Here is a 19,750-nt window from a genome sequence, read left to right as displayed (position 1 = left end):
CAACGGTCGTAACTGTGAAAAACGGTCCTAACGATCAAAAAAACAAACGGTTTGAAGCCGAGAACCACCTGTATTTTAATTTCAGCCCCCCCCCCCCAAATAACACAACATTCTGTCCATTCAAAGTGCACACGCGCTTATTTTATCAGGATAGAACAGAGATGTTCAGATGGAGGACCTTGAAACGAAACTTAAAAGTGTGTGGTTTAAGGAGGGGGAAAAAAATTTCCACACAATCTCACTCACAATTTGTTTTTTGGTTTTTTTTTTCCTCCCTTAAACCGCACACGTTTAAGTTTCGTTTCATGCTCCTCGTCTCAAACCTCTCCTGATTTCCTCGCGCAGGTACTCCTTGAATTGCGACAGGGTCATTAAGTGGCCGTTCGAAGTTACGATGACAGTGGAAAAAAAGCAACTTGGAACCGTTTTTCACACTTAACGACGTTTTTCACTGCAGGTTTTTAAGAAGAGACAGGACATCCCTTGTCTGAGAGGGTATATAAGTTCTCCTGCTTGAGGGGGAGTGGGGGTGGACTAGAAGACCTCGAAGGTCCCTTCCAGATTCTATTCTATTCTACTCTATTCTATTCTATTCCATTCCATTTCATTTTCTATTCTATTCTATTCTATTCTATTCTATTCTATTCCATTCCATTCCATTCCATTCCATTCCATATTTTCTATTCTATTCCATATTTTCTATTCTATTCTATTTTATTCTATTCTATATTTATTGTATTCTATTGTATTCTATTCTATTCTATTCTATATTTTTTCTATTCTATTCTATTCTATTCTATATTTTTTCTATTCTATTCTATTCCATTCCATTCCATTCCATTCCATTCCTTTTTTCTATTCCATTCCGTTCCATTCCATATTTTCTATTCTATTCTATTCTATTCTATTCTATTCTATTCTATTCTATTCTATTCTATTCTATTCTATTCTATTCCATTCCATTCCATTCCTTTTTTCTATTCTATTCTATTCTATTCTATTCTATTCTATTCTATTCTATTCTATTCCATTCCATTCCATTCCATTCCATTCCATTCCTTTTTTCTATTCCATTCCGTTCCATTCCATTCCATATTTTCTATTCTATTCTATTCTATTCCATTCCATTCCATTCCTTTTTTCTATTCTATTCTATTCTATTCTATTCTATTCTATTCTATTCTATTCTATTCCATTCCATTCCATTCCATATTTTCTATTCTATTCCATATTTTCTATTCTATTCTATTCTATTCCATTCCATTCCATTCCATATTTTCTATTCTATTCCATATTTTCTATTCTATTCTATTTTATTCTATTCTATATTTATTGTATTCTATTGTATTCTATTGTATTCTATTCTATATTTTTTCTATTCTATTCTATTCTATATTTTTTCTATTCTATTCTATTCCATTCCATTCCATTCCTTTTTTCTATTCCATTCCGTTCCATTCCATTCCATATTTTCTATTCTATTCTATTCTATTCTATTCTATTCTGTTCTGTTCTGTTCTGTTCTGTTCTATTCTATTCTATTCTATTCTATTCTATTCTATTCTATTCTATTCCATTCCATTCCATTCCATTCCATTCCTTTTTTCTATTCTATTCTATATTCTATTCTATATTTTTTCTATTCTATATTTTTTCTATTCTATTCTATATTTATTCTATTCTATTCTATTTTTATTCAGTTCTATTCTATTCTATATTCTATTCTATATTTATTCTATTTTATATTCAAAATTCAGACGCTTGGCAACTGGCTCATATTTATGACGGTCGCAGTGTCCCCTGGGGGAGGATCACGTGATCCCCTTTTTGTGACCTTCTGACACACAAAGCCAGTGGGGGAAGCCAGCTTCATTTAACGACCATCTTACTAACTCAGCAACGGCAGTGATTCACTTAACAATTGTGGCGGGAAAGGTCGTAAAAGGGGGCAACGCTCCTTTAACAAATGTCTCACTTAGCAACATAATTTTTGGGCTCAGCTGTGGTCGTAAGTTGAGGACTCTCCCTATTAGGAAGTCAAACCTCCCGCTACAGCTTCAAGTCAGTTGGGAAAGTCGGTTGCGGTAACTGAGGCCTGAAATTAAAATAATATTCTTAAGTGGTTTGATTCATGCTTGACACGCCTTACCTAGATTTTTGTGACCTTTGTTTATTCTAGAGCAGACATGTCAAACACAAGGCCCGAAGTGGTTTCATGTGTGGCCCGCGAAGCCATCCTGGAAACAGTGAGGGAACGGCCCCCGCTGCCTTGGCCCTGGCCCAGGCCGGTCAGAAGCCAATGTACAATTTTGTGGTGGCCATCTTGGCACTTGCCCCGGTGGACCATGCCTTGGCGCTTGCCCTGGTCCCCCCCACCTTCTGCCAGAGACCCTGAGATCTGTCCCACTCCTGCCCAGGCCCCCCCATAGGCACCCTTGACAAGAAATGATGTAGAACTGGCCATGCCCACCCAGTAGGCCACACCCACTCCATCCACGCCCACCCAGTAGGCTGCACCCACTCTGGCCACACCCACCCGACCCCCCAAGGGCAACCGCAATGCTGATGCGGCCCTCAGTGAAATTGAGTTTCTCTGGGCATAATTACTCAGGTGTTTATGAAAGCCGGGTTCAATAAATTAATTCCCCGTGATAGACGAGGCGGTTTCCTCGTCTTATCACGGAGAATAATTTATGGAACCCGGCGTTCATAAACGTGGCTGAATTGTCTCAAGTTTGCTTGAGCTGCGGCGTGTCGGAAGATGGGAGAACTTTTATGACTATGCAAAAGTTGGGAGTGCCTCTAGCCATGCACAGAGTAGGCTTCCCCCCTCCATGTGGCATGACCTAGAGGACTAGCGAAAGCTAAGTTGTTTTAATTCTTGTATATAACTGTTTTTATTGTTTTAAATGTTGTTTTAACAATAAATAACTGGAGTATACTCTTCCCGGAGATCGAAGATTGCATCATTGAACAATATGCCCGGGATTCGTATTTTTATAACCATTTAGGATATATGTATACCTCCCGCCTACCAGCCATTTGGAAACCTGCCCTTATTGACAAACGACTCCCTAACCCCAAAATCTTAAACCCCTCTGCAACTCAGACTAACCTGAGCACAACCAAACAGAACACTCCCCCAGCCAATCAGAGCACAGCCAAGCCCCTAACCATTCAGAACACACCTCCACCCAATCAGAACACAGCCAAGCTCCCACCCAATCAGTTCATACCCCCACTGGCAGTTAAAAGGAAGAAACAGCTAAGACCACACATTGCTGCTCAAAGCAAGAAGCTGAAAACACCAGCCTGAAGATGACGAATGGGACTTCGTCGAAACGTTGCCAAGACACTTCCAATTTTACGCGGGAGAAAACCCGAACAACCAAAGACCTATATATATATATATATATATATATATATATATATATATATATACACACACACACACACACACACACATTCAAAATTTTGTGGCTGACAAAGAGTTAGTGGGAGACCAGTATAGCTATTTCAGGCTCATTTTGCCCTCATCAGCTAGTCACACCCTTCAGGGATTTGAACCTGGGCAGCTTGCGTGTTAGGCAACATCCCTGAAGGGTGTAACTAGCTGATGAGGGCAAAATGAGCCTGAAATAGCTATACTAGTCTCCCACTAACTCTTTGTCAGCCACAAAATTTTGAATTTATAGTGTTCACAGTATGTGAGGTCTGCCTGCAAAAACATGCTCCTAGATTGGAGCGAAAGGCAGAACAGACTGATTTATATTTGGTAGACTGGGTGTCTCACCCAACAGATAAGATATATATAAATATCCCATATATACTTCCAATTTGACGCAGGAAAAAACCCAAATAACCAAAGACCTATACACACACACATACACACACACACACACACACAGGTGAGCAAACCACTTGATTTGTGGTTTTTGTATAAGGTTTCAGATCCGTTCTATGTCCTTTCTCTGACGGTCTCGTTTCTCGGGTGCCCTTTAGCAACCATCCTCAAACATCTCACTTCCATGGTGATTTTTGCTTGTGTTTCGTTTGTAAGCATCCACGCTTGGCACCGCTGACACAGGATGGGCATAAACATGCCTTGTATGAGATGCTTCTTGGTTCCACTGATCGGTACCACTTCATGCTGTAAGAGTGGAGCTGGTTGTCCCAATATTTGGTTTGCCAACCTATGTTCAGCAAAGTCTTGGTGCACTTTTATTATCCCTGAATGCAATGAGGGTCATCTTCTCCCCTCTAAATCTGGGTTGGTGGCCTGGTGGGAGAGGGAGGGACAGACCTTTATGGGTGCGTGCATGCGCACACCCCCACATGTAGCTGTGCGAGCGTATGCACGAACAGGGCCGTGAGCATACATGCTCTGTCAATGGGGCTGCAAGCACTGGTGTGAGGGTTGCACTGAGGCTAGCACAAGCACAAGGGTCACACCGAGGATAGCGCCAGCGCAAGAATCACGGCAAGGGTTGCACCGGCATGAGAATCACTGCAAGGTTCGTGTCAAGGCTAGCCCTGGCATGAGAGGAAAATGAGTGTGGGTGCATGCATGCACGCACGCACTGGTCAGCCACTTACACGGCCCAGTGGCCAAAAGGCCACAGCCCAGGGGTGGGCTGCAGCCCATGTGTTGGGGACCTCTGATCTAAGAGACAGCTAAGTTGCTGGGGAGCCATGCTAGTTGATTTTTTTCAAGCTCCAAAGCAGAGGTCCCCAACTTATGGGCCGCAGCCTCTTTGCGTGCTCACTCCCCTGGTGCCACTATTGACGTGAATCGTGTGCAGGCGGTGGCAGCGCCACTAGTATCGTGCGGGTGGCGGCATTGCCACGAACCTTTGGGGCAGTGGCAGCACTGTAAGTGGCAAGTGGGCTGTGGCGGGAGTCACACACCTGGGCGGCATCACTGTGGGCTGCGGTACAATCCTTGCACGGGGCTGGCGCTGCGATCCTCGCACTGGGACAGCATCTTTGCAGGCCACAGCGCGATCCTCGGGGGCGACGGAACGATCCTCGCGCTGGGGAGGGCATTGATGCGGGCCTGGCAGCGCTGGCGCTACAAACCTCACACAGGCACTGCCATCACTGAGAGCCTTGTGCGCATGCTTGCCGCCCTGTTTGCATGGTGTGCAAATGAAATGAAGGTTTTGGAAATGGCCTGTGGTCAGCTGGGCCTCCCTCCACGCTGGGTGTCTCCACCCATGGCCACTTTAAGACCTGTGGACTTCAACTCCCAGAATTCCCCAGCCAGCATGGGAGTTAAAATCCACAGGTCTTAAAGTGGTCAAGGTTGGGGACCCCTGCTCTACACAATCAGAAGTCTCCCTGTGCTAATAAGACAGAAGGAATCAAGCCACGTCATCATGGTTTCCGTAGGAAATTGATGAGATGGTGAAGGAACAAATAAATATAATATAGAATAGAAGTGGAAGGGACCTTGGAGGTCTTCTAGTCCAACCCCCTGCTCAAGCAAGAGACCTATACGATTTCAGACAAATGGCTATGGAACCTCTCCTTAAAAACCTCCAGGGTTTGACCCCCCACAATTTCTGGAGGCATGCGGTTCGACCGGTTAATTATCCTCATTGTTAGGAAGTTTCTCCTTCATTCCAGTTGCTTCTCTCCTTGATTAGTTTCCATCCGTTGCTTCTTGTCCTGCCTTCAGGGGCTTTGGAGAATAGGTGGACCCCCTCTTCTCTGGGGCAGCCCCCCAAATATTAGAAGACTGCTATCATGTTACCCCCAGTCCTTCCTTTCTCTAGACTAGCCATACCCAAATCCCGCAACCGTTCCTTGTATGTTTTAGTCTCCAGACTTTTGATCATCTTAGTGGCTCTCATCTGAATTTTTTCCAAACTCACAACATGTTTTTTGTGATATGGTGACCAAAATTGGCTGCAGTATTCCAGGTGTGGCCTCATTAGGACTTTATAAAGTGGTATTAATACTTTGCATGATCTTGATTCTATGCCTCTGTTTATATAACCCAGGATTGTCTTGGCTCTTTTGGCTGCTGCCGCAGGCTAAATAAGGCAACTAAATCAATAGGGGGAAAAATTAAGTGTTTGTATACTTCTGCTATCCCAGCTGATGGACACCCCTCCAGATGTTAAATTTACCTGGCTTCATCTGGCTTTGTATGTCAGACGGTCGCAAAAGGGGATTGCGTGACCCCCGGGGTGCTGCAACCTGTCATAAATATGAACCCCAAATTTTGATCACGTGAACGCGGTCGTAAGTGAGAAAAATGGTCCTAGGTCACTTTTTTCAGTGCTGTTGTAACTTCGAACGGTCACTAAATGGACCGTTGTAAGTCAAGGACTACATGAAAAGAGGCAAGTCATTAAGAGAGGCTATTGTAGCGCTAGTCCTTGACCGGCCGTTTGATGATGACCTTGGAAAGGTTACTTTAGAATTGATAATGCACTTCCAGCCATTGTAAGTGTTGCCCCCCCCCTTGCGCTGTGTGTCAAAACACCCAGCAGTCACAAACTAATACTAACTTCCTGCCTGAGCAGGGGGGTCAGGGGTTCTCAACCTTGGCAACTTTAAGACTTGTGGACTTCAACTCCCAGAATTCCTGAGCCAGCATGGGGGAACTATGGCTCCTTCATGACTCATGGACTTCAACTCCCAGAATTCCTCAGCCAGCATGGGAGAACTATGGCATCCTCATGACTCATGGACTTCAACTCCCAGAATTCCTCAGCCAGCATGGGGGAAATATGGCATCCTCATGACTCATGGACTTCAACTCCCAGAATTCCTGAGCCAGCATGGGGGAACTATGGCCCTCTCATGACTGGTGGACTCCCAGGAATTCTGGGAGTTGAAGTCCACAACTCTTAAAGTTGCCAATGTTGAGAACCCCTGGGTTAGATGATCTCCAGGTATCTTCCAACTTTATAGTAGCAATTGTGAGAGGGACCTCGGAGTCCTAATGGACAATCCCTCCAAGGTCCCTTCCAACTTGATGATGATGATGATGATGATGTTTGATTGGTCAGCTTTTTTTTTTTTTTAATTGCATTTTTTTCTGACTTTGCAACAGTCTTCTTCGGGGCTTCCCCTGGATTTATTTCCTTGAATCTCTTTGCTAACTTTGCAACCGTGACTGTAATATAATGAACTCTAATCTACTTTATGTCGGGTCTGCTTAATCTACTTTATGACCTACGAGACTGGTGTCCCTCTGGACCTGCATTCCTTATCTCAGTTTCTCTCCACAAAGATACCGCACCTGTATCTTAATTTCCTTTTATTTCTTGGTACAAAAACGATGACAATCTGTAATTAAGGATGGAAAGAGACTTCCACAATCCTTTCCCATGATGTGCCAAGTGTCTTTTATTGGGGTTTTTAAACAGATAAGTAAAAGAAAATAAATTGTTACTGGAAGAATCGGTTGGCAGAACAAAGCTTTGCACAATTATTGATTCCGTAAAAAAAGGTTTGGACCTCCTGCTTGAGCACGGGGCTGGACTAGAAGACCTCCAAGGCCCCTTCCAGCTCTATTCTGTTCCGTTCCATTCCATTCCATTCTATTCTATTCTTCATTCCTACTATTCCAGTGGTTCTCAACCTTTTTAATGCCACAAACCCAACCGGTCGTAAGTCGAGGACTACTCAACCGGTCGTAAGTCGAGGATTACTCAACTGGTGCAGCACCGTTTGCAGAATGGGACTTTTGGCGGGCTCAGCAGGGCAGAGACAGCCTGGACAATTCCTATTGGCTTTTGAAAGCCAATAGAATTAGACTCTATTCAAGAGAGTATATTCTATTGGCTTTCAAAAGCCAATAGAATAAAAGGGAGTAGCACAACTAAGGAAAAGGGGGAAAAAATGGCAGACTGCATTGTTTGGCGACCCCCGTGAAATGGTCGTTCGACCCCAAATGGGGTCCCGACCCACAGGTTGAGAACCACTGTTCTATTCCATTCCATTCCATTCCATATTCTATTCTATTCTATTCTATTCTATTCTTTCTATATTTCATTCTATTGTCTTTCTACTCTACTCTACTCTACTCTACTCTACTCTACTCTACTCTACTCTATTCTATTAGGAAGGGTTAGCACCCCCTAAATCTTTTTACAACCTGGCAAGTGAAATGATCAGCACCCCTTCAAAGATGATGGCGGTGAAATTTATCTAGAAGACCCACAAATTTGGAAATAATTGAGAAGGCAAAGTCTGTTCCCCTTTTTGCCACTTTCTGACGGGGAAAGTCAACGGGAGAACCCAGATCCACTTAACAACCGTTTTACTGACTTATCCACTGCAGTGATTCACTTAACAAGTGTGGGAAGAAAGGTCGTAAAACGGGGCAAAACTCACTTAACAAATGTCGGACTTAACAACAAAACATTTGGCCTCAATTGCCGTCGTAAGTCGAGAACTCCCTGTAATTTGAGCTCCGTCTTTACGGTCAGATCCCTGCACCCTGCTGGGTGGTGTCCATCTTCTATATTAGGCTTCTAATCAACTCCATATTTTTGTTAGGAAAAATGGAGACGTTGGGCCATTAAATTACGAGTTGGAGATGCTCGTCTGATATTTTTAGAGGCCTCAAGAAAGTTCTCCAAAACTTACAATGCATCTCAACCACGGATAAGGCGGGGGGTGTGTGTCTTCAAACTTGGCCCTTTTATGACTTATGGGCTTCAACTCCCAGAATTCTCCAGCAAGAATTTGTTTACTCTCTTGTAATCCCTTCCTCTGCAATCTCTCCGCTTTAGTGGGAGGAAAAAAACCACCACCCAGGCATGGCTGGCTGAGGAATTCTGGGAGTTGAAGTCCACAAGTCATCAAAGGGCCAAGTCTGAAGACCCCTGTCTTAAATCTAACAAACAAAATGGAGGCTGGCTGAGGAATTCTGGGAGTTGAAGTCCACAAGTCATAAAAGGGCCAAGTTTGAAAACCCCTGTCTTAAATCTAACAAACAAAATGGAGGCTGGCTGAGGAATTCTGGGAGTTGAAGTCCACAAGTCATCAAAGGGCCAAGTTTGAAGAGACCCCCCTGGACTTCAACTCCCAGAATTCCTCAGCCAGCCATGCCTAGGTTGTTGGTTTTTTTTCCTCCTACTAAAGCCGAGAGATTGCAGAGGAAGGGATTACAAGAGAGTAAATGAATTCTTGCTGGAGAATTCTGGGAGTTGGAAGCCCGCAAGTCATAAAAGGGCCAAGTTTGAAGACACCCCCCCCCGCTCTAAGGCCATATTTCTCAGCCACTTTTAAGATGTGTGGACTTTCATATTTCAGAATTCTCCAGCTGGGGGTTGGATTAGAAGATCTCCAAGGCCCCCTTCCAGCTGTATGAGTGTTTACCGGAATGAAAGGGGGAAAGGCACTTGGCTAGGTGGGCACGCTTGCGTTGCTAATCTTCCCTGCGCAATCTGGAGCCCACGGCTGAAAAAAACACACCCTTTCCCTGCCTTTTTTCCTTCTCTTGCCCGGCATGGTGGGGGGCTGCCAGCTAGGAAACAGGCCTCCCTCTATTTGCGGAAAAGTCCCAGCCTGCAAACAGAAGCCTGACTGTCCTTTGTCCCCCTTTGCGATTGATGGGATCCGGGAGGAAATTGGACTGGCTGGGGCAAGGTGCCAGCTGGGTGGAGAGCATAAATCTCGGAGGCCGAAGACCGTTGTTGCCATTAGCTGAGTGTCTTGCATGGAGGACGTTTGCAGTCGGGATTGTGGGTCTGATCCGTTGTTGCCATGCTGAGGGGAAAGGGAGAGGTTTCCAAGCTGAGCCATGTTGGTTGAGGAATTCTGGGAGTTGAAGTCCACCAGTCATGAAGGGGCCATAGTTCCCCCATGCTGGCTCAGGAATTCTGGGAGTTGAAGTCCACGAGTCGTGAGGGGGCCATAGTTCCCCCATGCTGGCTGAGGAATTCTGGGAGTTGAAGTCCGTGAGTCATGAGGGGGCCATAGTTCCCCCATGCTGGCTCAGGAATTCTGGGAGTTGAAGTCCACCAGTCATGAAGGGGCCATAGTTCCCCCATGCTGGCTGAGGAATTCTGGGAGTTGAAGTCCACCAGTCATGAGGGGGCCATAGTTCCCCCATGCTGGCTCAGGAATTCTGGGAGTTGAAGTCCACTAGTCATAAAAGAGCCAAGGTTGCCTACTCCTGGTATAAGGCCTCCTGCCTTGAGCAGAGGGTTGAGCAGAGATCCCTTCCAGCGCTAGGATTGTACCTTTGCAAGAACATTTGGGTAGATGTTTACCTCAATTCTTTCCTCTCTTGTTTTCCTCACCCCAGGAAGAAGACCATCTACAAAAGTGTCCTTCTCTCCTTTGCGCTAGTAGTAACGATGATGCTGTTGCAAAAGGGCAACATTCCCAACCAGTTCTTTCAGAGCCAGCCTCAGAAATCTGTTTCCTCCCAAGAGGAAACCATCAAAACTCAGAAGAGGGGTGAGGTGATGTCCCTCACCAACAATTTCTGGAAAAAGGCGGTGGACGTCCCTCCGCCCGCCGTCAAAGCCACCGAGAAGGTGGTGACATCCTGGGACGTCGCGGCCACCAACTGCACGGCCAACCTCAACTTCACCAGGGAGGATTGGTTCAAAAGCCTGGAGCCCCATTTCCAGCAGTTTCTCTTCTACCGTCACTGTCGCTACTTCCCCATCCTCATCAACCACCCGGAGAAGTGCAGCAGCGAGATTGACCTGCTCGTGGTGGTGAAGTCTGTCATAACGCAGCACGATCGCCGGGAAGCTATCCGTCGGACGTGGGGTCAAGAGCGAGTGCTGGATGGGAAAAAAATCAAGACCCTCTTCCTCCTGGGCGTGGCCTCCAAAGAAGAAGAGCGTCCCAACTACCAGAAGCTTTTGGAGTACGAGGATCGGATCTACGGCGACATCCTGCAGTGGGACTTCCTGGATACCTTTTTCAACCTCACCTTGAAGGAAGTTCATTTCCTCAAGTGGTTCAACATCTACTGCCACCACGTCCGGTACATCTTCAAGGGGGACGACGATGTCTTCGTGAGTCCCGAGAACATCTTGGAGTTCCTCAAGGATCAGAAAGGAGGGGACCTCTTTGTGGGCGATGTCCTAGTCAAGGCGAAGCCCATTCGCAAGAAGGAGAACAAGTACTACATCCCTGACTCTTTGTACAGCAAGACATACTACCCGCCCTACGCGGGCGGAGGGGGCTTCGTGATGGACGGCCCCTTGGCCAAGCGTCTCCACAAAGCCTCCGAAAACCGGGAGCTGTACCCCATCGACGACGTCTACCTGGGGATGTGTCTCGAGGACCTCAAGGTGGCCCCCGTGGCTCACACTGGCTTCAAAACCTTCGGCCTGGTGAAGAACAAGAACAGCAAAATGAACCGGGAACCGTGTTTCTACAAAAGCATGTTGGTGGTCCATAAACTTCAGCCGCCTGACCTGCTCAACATGTGGGATTTGGTTCATAAACATTTGTCCTGCTCCCAGAAAGCCAACATCCTTTAGCGCCTCCAATTTTGGTCAAGGAAGAAGATCGTCAGAGACCCCAAAGATCCTGGGGGGGGGGGAATTATCCGATTTTTTTCTCCCTTCTTCTAATGAAGTTGAAAGCAGGGCGACATTGACCAATGGGAGAGGAGGAGGGAAGGGGTTTGTTGAAACAATTGGAAAATAGCAGTCTTTTTTTTCGCGGGGGTGCCATATATTATTTGTTCCCCTGTGGGGCTTTTGAAGGATACGAAAAAAAAAAAAACTTGAATTGATGGGGAATCGGCCAGATGAAGGATGTTTTACCCCACGTTGGACAGTGGAGTAGCTTACACCTTCCTTTAATGGCGCTCTTTTTTTGTGATGTGCTTGACAGCTGGAGGCTGGTCCTAAAGCTAAGACATTTACTTCTAGCTTTGTGAGGGTGTGTGTGTGTTTGTGCGTATGTGTGAGGGTGTGAAGATAATGGGTGCATTTTCAAAGCTGAATTTAAAAAAAAAAAATCTGTTTAGGAGAAGAAAAAAAAAGAGATCAATAAGATCCCGACGTGTGTTATGGAGTCATCCCCGGATAGTGTGTTGTGTAGATTTGCTTCTTTGAGTAGAGAAGATTTTTTTGGGGGGGGGGGAGTATCCACCCTACCAGCTTATACCCCCCACTCCACTTAGCAGAGCAACTGTCACTCAAATCTCTGCAAACTTAAAACTACCTAATTGCAATCTATGCAATTAGTGGTCCTCAACTTTCCCGGCTTTGTGGATCAGTGGCAGCGGGAGGGGGTGAGAGAGGTGGTTCCACGTGTGCAGCTCCATTTGCGCAAGCGGCAAGTGTGCGTACACATGTCACTCGCACAAACTGGGCGGTGCGAGCACAACCGTCCGCCGCTCATACAAAGGGAGCTGTGCGAGCACAAGAACGCTTGTCCGCTGCTTGCACAGCACAGGTCTATACAGGTCACAGCCCAGTACCTGGCTGTGGCCCAGGGATTGGGACCCCTAGTCCAGGGGTAGGCAACCTTGGCCCTTTTATGACTTGTGGACTTCAACTCCCAGAATTCCTCAGCCAGCGTGCCTGGCTGAGGAATTCTGGGAGTTGGAAGTCCACAAGCAGGGGTCTTCAAACTTGGCCCTTTTATGACTTGTGGACTTCAACTCCCAGAATTCCTCAGCCAGCGTGCCTGGCTGAGGAATTCTGGGAGTTAAAGTCCACGAGTCATAAAAGGGCCAAGTTTGAAGACCCCTGGCCTAGTCTATCTCTTTCTGAGGACCACTTGTTGTCCTCTTCTTGGGCTGGAGTTGCCCACAAATTTGGTAGACGCAGGAATACAGTTGGGATGAGAGCCGTCGTAGATGGGAGATCACCAATTGTGGGTTCGGATTTGGCAATGTGATACACATTTGTTCAAGGCACACATGGCTAAGAGGCTCCTTGTGAAGAAGATTAACTTTGCCTTCTCACGGCAATGGAGAACCTTCTGTTACCATCAGAAAGGGAGGACCAGGGTTTGGTTGGCTGGCTGAAAAGGTGAACATGGTTGTGTCCTACCTAGCAGAGTTGTGGTGCCAACATACTCATCAAAGCCTGTGTAGATGTTTCGGCCTATGCACGGGCATAGGTCTATCAAGGAAAGGAGAACTTCAGACATTGAGCTCTCAGAGGTCCTCACTGTTGGGCAACATCTGGAGAACCTCAGGTTGCATGGATCACTGCCTCCCCGTCTACCTTTCAGCCAGGCAAATTCTCCCAATGAGTGGCAAGGAGAAGCTTAAGTGGACAAGCTCTTCAACCTCTCTGCTGAAGACTTCCTATTTCCCACCTTCTCAAAAGGTTCTCCCTTTGAATCTCCATGAGGGTTGGGAAAGCAGAGACTGGAGGCAAGTCTAGGAGTGCATACCCATGGAGATGAACACGAGGAGAGTAACTCCGAAAGAGGGTTGATGGCCTTGATCTTCTCCATGGTTGGCTCCTCCTCCAGACCTTGCGAGAGGAGACCCACGACACTCTGCAGGGTTGGGTTTTACTGGTGCCTGGCTGAACGTTGTACTTTACGTGTCATTGTATCTTGCAGGAGTGGCTCCTAGTCCAATGGGGGTCTGTGGCAGTTCGCCACGGTCAACTCGTCATGGCCAACTTGCTACGGGCAACTCATCATGGCCAACTTGCCACAGGCAATTCGCCACGGGCTAAGTGTTCCACTACAATATTGAAGAAACGGTGGAATGGAACCATTAAAGCAAGGATGCAAAAGTGAACGATGAAATCGTTAAAGAACGGATGACATGAATGATAAAAATTAAAATATTTATTTTGTTAATTGTCCCGCAGCAAGTTGGCCCATGGCGAGTTGGCCATGGTGAGTTGGCTGTGATGAGTTGGCCATGGCAAGTTGGCCATGGTGAATTGACCATGGTGAGTTGGCTGTGATGAGTTGGTCATGGTGACTTGGACATGGTGACTTGGCTGTGATGAGTTGGCCATGATGAGTTGGCTGTGGCAAGTTGGCCGTGGCGAGTTGGCCATGATGAGTTGGCCATGGCGAGTTGACCATGGCGAGTTGGCCGTGACGAGTTGGCTGTGATGAGTTGGCCGTGATGGCCATGACGAGTTGACCGTGATGAGTTGGCTGTGACAAGTTCACCCTGATGAGTTGGCCAGAGTGAATTGTCCTAGACCCCATTGGATTAGGAGCCTACTCCTGCAAGATACAATGACACGTAAAGTACAAAATACAGCCGGGCACCAGTAAAACCAACACGGCAGAGAGTGGTGGATCTCCTCTTGCGAGGCCATTCTGCGTGTTTGACCATGGCGGAGTTCTCAGCTATGCCAAATGCAGACTGACGGCATTTGTAGTTGAACCCAACCCTGGGCTTGGCTTCTCAGAGAAGGTTGTGGTAGAGGCCCACATACCCAAACAGAGCTGTCCCACTTCAGAACAAACAGTTTGGACCCTCCAGTCTCTTCCACCACCACCCCTCCTGCAAATAAACCTTGAGAGGCTGCCACCCAAGTGATGGATGAAAGCTGATAAATACTTCCTCTCCCGGGCCTGACTCTTCAAACGGGGGCCAGGCCGCGCTGTTTGACGGAGAACCCTAGGCACAAAGAGGGACTTTATTGCCTAAGTTACAAAGCCAAGTTTCATGGCTGAGGTGTGGTTTGAAATTCTGGGCGTTTCCCGGTCTTGCAAAAGGGGCTTCTGAAATGCAGCAGATCCAGACAGATGCTGGCCAGGAGATGGATTGGTGGTGGAGGTGGTGTGTGTGTGTGTGTGTGTGTGTGTGTGTGTGTATATCATAGGAATGACCTTGGAGGCATTGCAAAAATGGGTGGATGGGGAGGGTCCAAGGAGTGGCCTTGCTGGAATTGCAAAATTGGGGTGGTGGGGGAGCTCTGTGCAAGGATCAAATGACACCCACCCTCCCCTCTTAACCAGGACATTGCTGGAAACCGGCTGCAACTGAGCTTGGGGTTCAGTTGTGGTATTGGGGGGGGGGTTTCAAAGCTGAGGATGGGGAAGGGGTGATCTTAGGCAACCTCTGGATCCCTTTGCAATCTTTAATTCTCCCTCTTCCCTGCCCCGGGGCGTAAAGGACTCCCCAAGGCCATCCTTTCTGCCGGTGTCCATTTGTCTCCGTTCTCTCCTTTCTTGTCCTCCAGAAAACTACTTCCGTCAAGACATGTCACCCTCTGGGCCCAGAGATGGGGAGAACTTCGTACATGCTCAAGACACATCTTTTAGCAGTGGAGTCCAGTGCTCCGCTGCAGGCCTGGCTAGAAGCTGAGCAATCAGGATCTCTAACTTCTCTTGGGGGTTGCATTATGATGTTGGCTTGTGTCCCTTGGAGGGGGTCTCACGGAGCTACAGCAGCCGGCGATAATTCAGGAACTGTGGAGTTGAAGTCCACAAATCTTAAAAGGTGCCAAGGTGGGACACCCCTGCTTTAAAGCCCAACTTTTGTATTTCAGACACATACACACAACACACACACCCCAAAAAACCCCAAATGCAGGTCATTTTTGAAGCGGGCCATTGGATGAGGGAATGCTTTGACGCCCCCCCCCCAACTTTAATGACCGCAAAGCAACTTTAATGACCGTTTGGGGTGGAGCCGACATGCACGATTGTGAGCGGCGTGCGAAGACCGTGAGTCTCGCGAGTGTGAAAGAGCCACGGGTGCTTACACAGTTGTGTGCAAAAAAAAAAAAAAAAAACCCATGACGTGGCGCCATTTTTAGCATCCAATCTCAATATTGGATTGTGCGTTGAATACGATATTCTTCTCTGGGGAGATTAATTGTTCAAACAATCCGATAGCAGGTCTGGCCTGTAAGAAAAAGACGTTCCGTGTACTTTGGACCAGTTAACGTGCAGAATTGTGAAATTTTAATTTGTGATTTCCCCTCCCCACGAGAAGGGGGGAGGGAAGGCCACTCCCATTTTCAGACTTAGCAGAAGATTTCTGCACGGATCTCTATTTTTGAGAAAATCCACACCTTTGTTCTTTTTTTCTTTCTTTTTCTTTTTAAATTTATAGGTACCTGCAACATAGGGGAATATTATTTATGGCAGGTACACCCGGGGTGTATGTGTGTGTGAGAGACAAGATCTGTGTTGCTATGATGTGACGAAGCCGCATGTACGAATACAACCAGATTTGTTAATATTTTGATTTCTTAATAAAATTTTACGTTTGGAAAAAAAAGGCGTGTCGTGATACCAAATGCCAAATAGCCCCTTGATAGAGGTGGTCCCCAACTTACAAGAGTTTGCTTAGTGACCGTTTGGAGTTGCAAAAACCATTGGGAAAAAAAGGGACCGTTGACCGTTCCTCACACTTACGACCGTCGCAGCTTCGCCGTGGTCTTGTGATCAAAATAAAAATGCTTGGCAACTGACTGGTATTTATGACGGTTGCAGTGTCCCATGGGGTCATGTGATTGTCTACTGAGAAGCCAAAATCAATGAGGAAGTCAGAATCACTTAACCACCGTGTTACTAACTGAGCAACTGCAGTGATTCACTTAACAACAAGGAAGGGTGTAAACTCACTCAACAAATGTCTCTCTTAGCCACAGAAATGGGGAAGTCAATTAATGGTCATGTGTGAGGGACTAGCTGTATTTCACTGGGTTGTTATCCTTGGCAAGGCCTCAGCAAGGGTAGATGACTCTCGGCTTTTAACTTTTAAGCTTCAGGACCACATGAAATTTCTATCCACCAGCCCGGAAGGGCCATGCGGATTTGTCAACTTTCCTGTTTCTCAAACTCAGCAGCTTTCAAGATGTGTGGACTTCAACTCCCAGAATTCCCCAGTCCATTTGCCAGACTAACTTCCTCCAATCTTCTGAACAATTGCCTTAGTAGACTGGAGAGGCTGGAAAGGTAAATATATCTTGATTTCAAGCGAAACGTTTTGAGGACGCCAGGCTCTCTTGAGTAGCAAGCTGGATAAATGCGGACTCTTGTAGTTGCTAAGGTTGTGAAACAGCTCACCTTATCTGGAAAAAAGGTGACAAGCCTACAACGTCTCTAGGACAAATATCCCGTTCTCCACCCATACACAAAACACCCGCATGTACACAAAACAGAGGAACTGCAATCCAGTCTGACGTCAATTACCAGGAAAGGTTGCAGAGAGCAGCGCATAAAGAGCACTGTAACCCTTTTCAAAATGACACTAATTATCGGGTGCCGTTGTGGATTTGTCAAGAACAAGTCTTGCCAGACTAAATTCCTCCACTGTTCTGAACAATTAGTAGTAGAGTGTAGTAATAGTGGTAGATTCTATAATCCTTAGTAGATTGGGGGTATTCTGGAGAGGTAATACATCTTTGACTTCAGCAAAGCATTTGACAACTCCAGACAGTTTGAATAGAAAATCTAGATAAAGAGTTGGAAGGGACCTTGGAGGTCTTCTAGTCCAACCCCCTGCTCAGGTAGGAGACTTTATACCACCACTTCAGACAAATGGCTGTCCAATCTGTTCTTAAAAGAATCCAGTGTTGGAGCACCAATTTCTGGTGGCAAGCTGTTCCACTGGTTAATTGTTCTCAATGGTAGGAAATTTCTCCTTAGTTCCAGGTTGCTTCTCTCCTTGATGAGTTTCCATCTGTTGCTTCCTGTCTTGCCCTCAGGTGCTTTGGAGAATAGCTTGACTCCCTCTTCTTTGGGGCAGCCCCTGAGACACTGGAAGACTGCTATCATGTCACCCTTAATCCTTTTTTTCATTAAACTAGACAGATCCAACTGCAGCAACTGTTCCTTATATGGATTTTATATAGATAAATGTGGATTTTTTTCCATCTAAAGCAGTGGTTCTCAATCTTTCTAATGCCGCGACCCCATAATACAGTTCCCCATGTTGTGGTGACCCCCAACTACTTATACATCACCAGGTGCCAGGGGTGTGGCCAAAGAAAAGGGGAAAAAAAATGGCGGACAGCCTTGTTTGGCGACCCCCGTGAAATGGTCGTTCGACCCCAAATGGGGTCCCGACCCACAGGTTGAGAACCACTGCTCTAAAGAAAAAAAGTTCCTTTCAATATAACTTCCAAAGAAGATGAGAATACTAACATTATCATGGCTGGAGAATTCCTACATTATCTAGCTCAGTGGTTCTCAACCTTTTTAATGCCGCGACCCCCAACTGGTCATAAGTCGAGGACTACTCAACCGGTCGTAAGTTGAGGACTACTCAACTGGTACAGCACCGTTTGCAGAATGGGACTTTAGGTGGGCTCAGCAGGGCAGAGACAGCCTGGACAATTCCTATTGGCTTTTGAAAGCCAATAGAATTAGACTCTATTCAAGAGAGTCTGTTCTATTGGCTTTCGAAAGCCAATAGAATAAAAAGGAGTAGCACAGCTAAGGAAAAGGGGAAAAAAAATGGCGGACTGCGTTGTTTGGCGACCCCCGTGAAATGGTCGATTGACCCCAAATGGGGTCCCGACCCACAGGTGGAGAACCACTGTTCTAGCTGTATTTGCACACAGGATTGACTATACTGGATGATCTTTTTTTTTCCCTCGTTTACCAGGTTTTATTGGCATCTGAGTAATTTATGATTCATTGTATTGTGCAAAGGAAGGAACATATCACAGTGTGAACAGAATGTGAGCGCAGATATTTAGAGATAAGGTGGCCGCATCATAGCACAGGTAGTCCTGGATTTACAATTGAGCCATTTTCTGTAATGGGCGCTATCCAACAGAAGGAATTTCAATGTGGAGAAAACGAAGTCTTACATTTAGGCAGGAAAAACCAAAGGCACGAATACAGATTGGGTGAGACCTGGCTCAAATACAGATCACTTGACTGTTGAGCCAGCCGTGTGTAGCAGCAGCCCAAAAAGCTAACACAATCCTGGGTTGTATAAATAGAGGCATAGAATCAAGATCACGCAAAGTATTAATACCACTTTATAAAACCCTAATGAGGCCACACCTGGGATACTGCAGCCAGTTTTGGTCACCATATCATAAAAAAGATGTTGAGAGTTTGGAAAAAATTCAGAGAAGAGCAACTAAGACGATCCAAGGCCTGGAGACCAAAACATACGAAGAACGGCTGCGGGACTTGGGTTTGGCTGGTCTAAAGAAAAGAAGAAGTAGGGGAGACATGATGGCAGTGTTCCAGTATCTGAGGGGCTGCCACAAGGCAGAGGGGGTCAAATTATTCTCTAAAGCACCAGAGGGAAGGATGAGAAACAATGGATGGAAACTGATCAAGGAGAGAAGCAACCTGGAATGAAGGAGAAACTTCCTGACTGTGAGGACAATCAACCAGTGGAACAGCCTGCCACCAGAAATCGTGGGAGCTCCATTACTGGAGATTTTAAAGAAGAGATTAGACATTCACCTGTCTGTGACAGTATAGGTTCTCCAGCTTGAGCAGGGGGCTGGACTAGAAGACCTCTAAGGTTCTGTTCTATTATTGTTATTTTCTACTTTCTATTCTAGTCTAATTTTCTATATTCTATTCTATATTCTAATTTTCCAATTTCCATTGGAGATCAAAGGCCTCCTCCTCCCTAATCTTTTATTTTTTTCTTCTTCCTATTCTTGTCCCTTCTCCTTTGAACAGAATTGAGCTGGAAGGGACCTCGGAGGTCTTCTAGTCCAGCCCCCTGCTCAAGCAGGAGAACCTATACCATCTCAGACCAGGGACTGTCCAATGTCTTCTTAAAAACCTCCAGGGATGGAACGCCCACCATTTCTGGTGGCAAGCTGTTCCACTGGTTGATTATCCTCCCTGTTAGGAAGTTTCTCCTTCATTCCAGATTGCTTCTCTCTTT

The 19,750-nt window shown here is 46.3% G+C and overlaps 1 protein-coding gene across 1 annotated transcript in view; it reads left to right on the top strand.

The window, feature by feature from the left end:
- B3GNT7 (UDP-GlcNAc:betaGal beta-1,3-N-acetylglucosaminyltransferase 7) overlaps nucleotides 1-12,573 on the top strand; it is a 35,866-nt gene extending 23,293 nt beyond the window's left edge. Inside the window, exon 2 of the mRNA XM_039327414.1 lies at nucleotides 10,274-12,573. Within this exon, the coding sequence (XP_039183348.1) occupies nucleotides 10,326-11,471 (1,146 nt within the window). The 5' untranslated portion in view covers nucleotides 10,274-10,325 and the 3' untranslated portion in view covers nucleotides 11,472-12,573. The remainder of the gene's footprint in view (nucleotides 1-10,273) is intronic.
- Nucleotides 12,574-19,750: the final 7,177 nt, after the last annotated feature.

The sequence above is a fragment of the Crotalus tigris genome, unplaced genomic scaffold, assembly GCF_016545835.1.
Source record: "Crotalus tigris isolate CLP2741 ecotype Arizona unplaced genomic scaffold, ASM1654583v1 scf7180000024361.1375286210:1436186, whole genome shotgun sequence".
Taxonomy (NCBI): Eukaryota; Metazoa; Chordata; class Lepidosauria; order Squamata; family Viperidae; genus Crotalus; species Crotalus tigris.
This window is presented reverse-complemented; position numbering and strand designations above follow the sequence as displayed.